This window comes from Gossypium arboreum, chromosome 12 (assembly GCF_025698485.1).
Source record: "Gossypium arboreum isolate Shixiya-1 chromosome 12, ASM2569848v2, whole genome shotgun sequence".
Taxonomy (NCBI): Eukaryota; Viridiplantae; Streptophyta; class Magnoliopsida; order Malvales; family Malvaceae; genus Gossypium; species Gossypium arboreum.
Genome location: NC_069081.1, coordinates 9,233,078 through 9,238,549, shown reverse-complemented (window position 1 = coordinate 9,238,549; position 5,472 = coordinate 9,233,078). Strand labels below are relative to the sequence as shown.

The following is a 5,472-nucleotide window of genomic DNA, read 5'->3' as shown; positions in this document are numbered from 1 at the left end:
AATTTAGTTTAGTTTTATTTTTTTTATTTTTATTTTTTATATATTTAAAATTACAACGTGCCGTTATTTGATTATTCGAATTCTTTTTAAATGGGAGTTAATGATTAGATTAAAAGTAGTAATAAAATAAAATTTTGAGTAAATTATAAAATAGTTATTTAATTATAAAAAATTTAATTTAGTCACACAAAATAAAAGAAATTGTAATTTAAGTACTTAAGTTATTTAGTCATTTTGATCACTCATGTTAAAATCACAAACAGTAAATTGATGTGATAGTTAAAATTAATATAATAATAAATTTTACTCTCAATTTTTACATATTAAATCAATTTAATCATAATTTTAAAAAATTAACCTTCTAAATTTACAAATAGTTTTAATGTGATCCTGATTTTAAAAATTTAAAGAAATATATAAAATACATGAATATTTGCAAAAATATACTAATAAATTTAAATTTAATATTGATGTTAATATTAAATAAATATAATTATATTAATATTAAATAAAAGAAAAATCATCTCACTCCGTCTCCGTCCCCGTCTCCCCTCCCCCATCCGAGATAGTGATTTGGGACTCCCCTACCTACAACATACATTGGCATTCTAAATCGTCGATTTGAACTTCTCAAAATGAGTCCGATAGATTTTTGATTTGGTTTGAACAAAATATATAACCTCAAGATGTATAAAAATGGTTGGATCAAAGTTTTCTGGAATTTCACAACTGTTGGTATCTGCGATATTGAAATCATTTTGGAGTCAAAAGGGCTTCCTCAAGCCTGAAGAAAAGCCAAGCAATGGTTTTACTTTTAGCAGTTGATGGTGAATGGACATAATTGAGATTCCTCATCATTTCATTTCACGCCATTGTCAGCTAAACTGCTAAGAACACTGCCCCATGCAATTGCTGTTTCAGGCAAAAGACAAAACGTATCAGCCTCTGCCCCACCCCCACCTCCTCTTTCACTTCTCTTTAGTATTTTATCTAATCCTAGTATCATTTTATTCGCACCATCTTTAAGCTTAATCACAATTTCTCAACCAATACCCTGGCTGGAATATATGTATAGGCTCCAGTAGCTTAAGGGCTTTTCTCTTTGTATTAGACAAAAAAAAAAAAAAGTGACAGTGTAGTTAATATAAATAAAATAAAGTGATATAAAATATTAGATTCCTAAACCAATTACAAAGATAGGAATCAGATAATATTTATAATAGTAATACGTTGCCATACGCTTTAATTCCATCTGACATTACATTCCCAAGCATAAAAATCACAAATTCAGGGTAAAACTAAACCTTGCATTAGCTTCCCTTGTACAAAAGCAGTAAAATCCCTACAATTTCCCACCATAAAAAGCTTGATTTATGCTTGGACAAAGGAGGTGTTGCTGACCTATCAGACCTACAAGAGATTATTAAACAAAAGCAAACATATCAACATTAATCAACCCTGCCAAGTGTCAAACATAAGAGAATACAATGACCATACCCTGGTGCTGCATACAGACACTTTCCATAGCCTGCATATGTAAGATGAGCAAAGTTATTGTAGGTTGATGATGAAATGAATCATTTCTTTATACAAACTACACAATGAAAAAGATTTTTACTGGGGTTATTTTTTGTTAAAGTGGCCGTTCCTCCGAAATTGCAAGCGATATCGGAGTTCCCATTCTGTTGGTAGTAATTATTGAAGGCATAAGAAGCATGAGAAAGGAGTGTGTCAGGCTCATAACATTTTCCTCCCTCCTGGATTGCACCACAATCAGACATTCCCAGTCCACATGCCCAGTCTAATGCATTCTGCAAGTCAATCTGGGAGACACCTGCCAGTGCCACACACCATGTGGTGCCATCAAGGAAAGTTGTGTTTCCTTCTGGGGGTGAAAGGGTTGTCACTGAAATCCCTGCATCTGCCTTGTCTTGCACTGATGTTTCCATTGTTGACACTACCATTGTTAAGTTTTAGAAAGGTATAGAAACAAGAATGAGATCGGAGAGGCCAATGATGAGGAGAAAGAGAAATGAACTCTGTGACCCAATACCAAGCCAAGAAATAAAGAGGAGAGAAGCAAAACAAACCATTGAAAGAAGCATACCTAGAAAACAGCAGGTCATTAATAAGAGGGAGCACTTGAAAACCAAAGCTACCTTTGTCATGGTGTAGGTGCTTTCTTCTTTAGCTAACCTCCTCTTCTAAAACCTCTTTCACTCCACCACACTACACCACTAATGACTGAGTGTGACAAAAAAGGCTCACGTTCTTAACACTCGTAATATGTCTTAAGAGACATCAACTCTTCTTACACCACTTAATTACATTAACAAGAGTGAAGACATGTGTTATAAATGCAGCAGATGGGAAGAAAGAAGGGAAGTTGAGAGGAATCAAGAGTTTCTTGAAAGGAAATTATCCTCTTTTTCTCTTTATTCAAAGAGAAAAAAGAATGATGTATGTATCAAGAAATGCATCGGTGTTAAGCCATCCAAGTACACTAGTTGGGGAACACCATTATACCACTAATTTTATATAATTTCTCTCTTTCTTTTCCTTATTGTATATCTCGGTTTTTTTTTTTTATTCCATTTTCAAATTAATGTGTTTTGGCTACTATTTCAACTTGAATTTTTTATTTAATTTAATATTTAAACTTAACATTTTTCTTAATTTGATATCTAATCTAATTTTATCCAATTTGACACCTAAATTTGTCAAATGTTTTATAATTTATTCTAATATATTAAGAATGTTATTTTTTATAATATAGTAAAAATAATTAAAGTATTATTAACATGTGGCAAATGGCATGGTATTTCTCTTTTGTATTTTAAATGTTTAATTACTTTTAGTTTAATTTATTTATTTCATTTTGTTAATTTAAAATAATGAAATTATTTTAATTTGGGTTTTAGAACTCTTGTTTTTTTATTTAATATTAATTTGTTAAGTATAGTTCAATGCATAATTTTTCTAAACACAAATTTTCTCTAATATTAATGATATTTTTGTAGCATAACATGAATTTTTAACAAAGATTAGTGTTTTAGGGTAATTTGTATAACATTTCACTAGTTTAGGGACAAAATTAAACTTAAAAAAGTTTAAATATCAAAAAAAATTATTAAATTTAAATACCGAATTAAATAAAAATTTAGATATTAAATTAAGAAAAATTGGGAAGGAATATCATTAATATGTTATTGGGTGGAGGAAGTGAAATTCTAAAATTGAAATAGTGAAAAGAGAGTGTCCAGAAAGCACAAAGTTCAAAGCCTATTTTATATCGATGCCCCAACTCCAAATTGAAATCATATTCAAAGTCAAAGCCCAAAATTGATTCCCATTTCAGTGTACAAAGTCAAGCCTCAAAACCCATGAGATTTTAGTTTAGGGTTTTAACGAAGTGGAGAGTGCATTTATAAAGAATCTTAATAATAATTAAAAATATTTATAAAAAATTTTTAAACTTGTGTAATTTATTTAAATCTTCATAAGATATTTTTTATTTAGTTTTTATCAGAAAAATTTATAAACAATATTTCAGCCTTTAAAATCTTGTATAATTGTTGTAAAATGATCTTTCAAAATTTGTATGATAATAGTCATTATGCAAAAATTTATAGTCAAGACCTAGTTGTAAAAATATTTGGTTTTCTTGAGAGCTTTTACCTTTAAAAAAATCTGAGTTTTTTAAGGTTAAATTACTTTGAATTATTTTTATTTAAAAATTTAATGATATATCTATAATATGATTTTATTAAAAATAAATAAATTTAATGGAGAATTAAAACAAAAATAAATATAAAAAGGAGAGGTTGTCACTTGCTGCAAATTTGATGATATATCTATAACAGTATTTGTCCTTTATACGAGGTGGTTAAGTCAATCCTGGCTTTCAACTAAACGCCCTACTTTACTATCTTCAAATCATAAATTGTTTTGAGTATGGACTCCAGCAACACAAACTAAAATCACAAAATGGAACTTGTAATTAACTTTCAATAGGAATGTTAATTTCTATCGATAATAGATAACTATACATTTTTTCAAAAATAGAATTTAGTATATGAAATAAATTGCCACTACTTTATAATGAATAATTATGTCTATTAAATTTTTAAATTGTTTAACCAGTAGTTTCTATTTATAAAAACAACACAAGAGATCTATTTAAATAATGTCTAATTAAACAATATTTTAATAGAAAATAGAATACTATAGTAGACCTATAGTATAAAGAGTGGTGACACCATTAGTAAAACGCTAGGATTTATCACCCTTACATGGTATAAGGCCTAATTGGGTTTTTTTATATTCAGTTTAATTATATGTATTTTCTAAACTTTAATCTAACCTAATATTTATTTCTTATTACCTAAAATATTATTTATTTAATTTTATTTAAATTAAATTTTTAATTAAATTATTTTCTCAACCCAATTCTAATTCCATTAAAGTCATTACAACTTTATCATATTAGAATATAAGAGGATATATATTTAATTGTTTTGTTCAACAAATCCATAATGTCTAATTAATTTAATTCTTATTTCTAACTTCAATTAATTAATCACTTATTTAATTATAATTAATTAAATAATAATTATAAAACATTAAATTAATTCTTAAGTTATTTTTGCACTTAGTGAGAAAATGCATTCACTTTATAACTGCATAACTAAAAATTGGTATTTTAATGAATCTAGATTTGACAAAAGAATTTTAATTGTGTTAACAATTGAATTTGAATTTTAAATTTAAAAATAGATAGACTAAATTCATTGAAATAAAAGTAGGAGAACTAAGTTCCAAATATATAGGACGGATCCATAATTTTACTCCAACTAAGGCGAAACTTCTATATTCGAACAACCTTTTTTGTAACATAAAAAGTGTTAATTCTTCAAAAAAATTCTTATCAAATAAATCAATTTAAATTTTTTTTAAAATGAATGATTTAACTATAAGAAAAATTAAAAGAAAAATCACACTATATAAAATTAAATATTTCTTTCTAATATGCAAAAAGAATAACTAATACCATACTAAAAATTTCATAAATATCATTATAATTTCAAAATTAAATTTAAAAACTTGGCATTCCTATTTTTCAATACTATGCATCCTAAATTGCACTCTTTGCTTTTTACAAGATCAAACTCATCAATGATAGAATTTATTAAAAATCCTCGACCTATCTCTTTTTCGATATATGCCACCAAGTTGAAAGGAAATCATCTTCTACTATGTTGCGAAGCCTTACCATAGGAAGATAATTCCTTCACAAGACATACAAATTAAAATACAAGGAAGTCACTATCCTAATATATACGGTATAAGTCAAATCAATTAATTTTGAAATTTGACTTTAAAGTCCATATTGATCCTCTAAGTTTAGTCTTTCAAAGCCCATCATATATTAATATTTGATTATTGTTATTATTAAAGTTATATAATTAAAAA

At 27.0% G+C, this 5,472-nt stretch overlaps 1 protein-coding gene across 1 annotated transcript; it reads right to left on the bottom strand.

Moving 5' to 3' along the window:
• Nucleotides 1-1,139: 1,139 nt before the first annotated feature.
• Nucleotides 1,140-2,365, bottom strand: LOC108478997 (glucan endo-1,3-beta-glucosidase 13). The gene is made up of 4 exons (XM_017781443.2): nucleotides 2,108-2,365; nucleotides 1,619-1,957; nucleotides 1,498-1,528; nucleotides 1,140-1,410 (listed from the first exon to the last, which is right to left on the bottom strand). The coding sequence occupies exons 1-4, from the start codon at nucleotides 2,166-2,168 to the stop codon at nucleotides 1,311-1,313; spliced, it is 531 nt and encodes a 176-aa protein (XP_017636932.1). The 5' UTR covers nucleotides 2,169-2,365; the 3' UTR covers nucleotides 1,140-1,310.
• Between the last annotated feature and the right edge of the window lie 3,107 nt (nucleotides 2,366-5,472).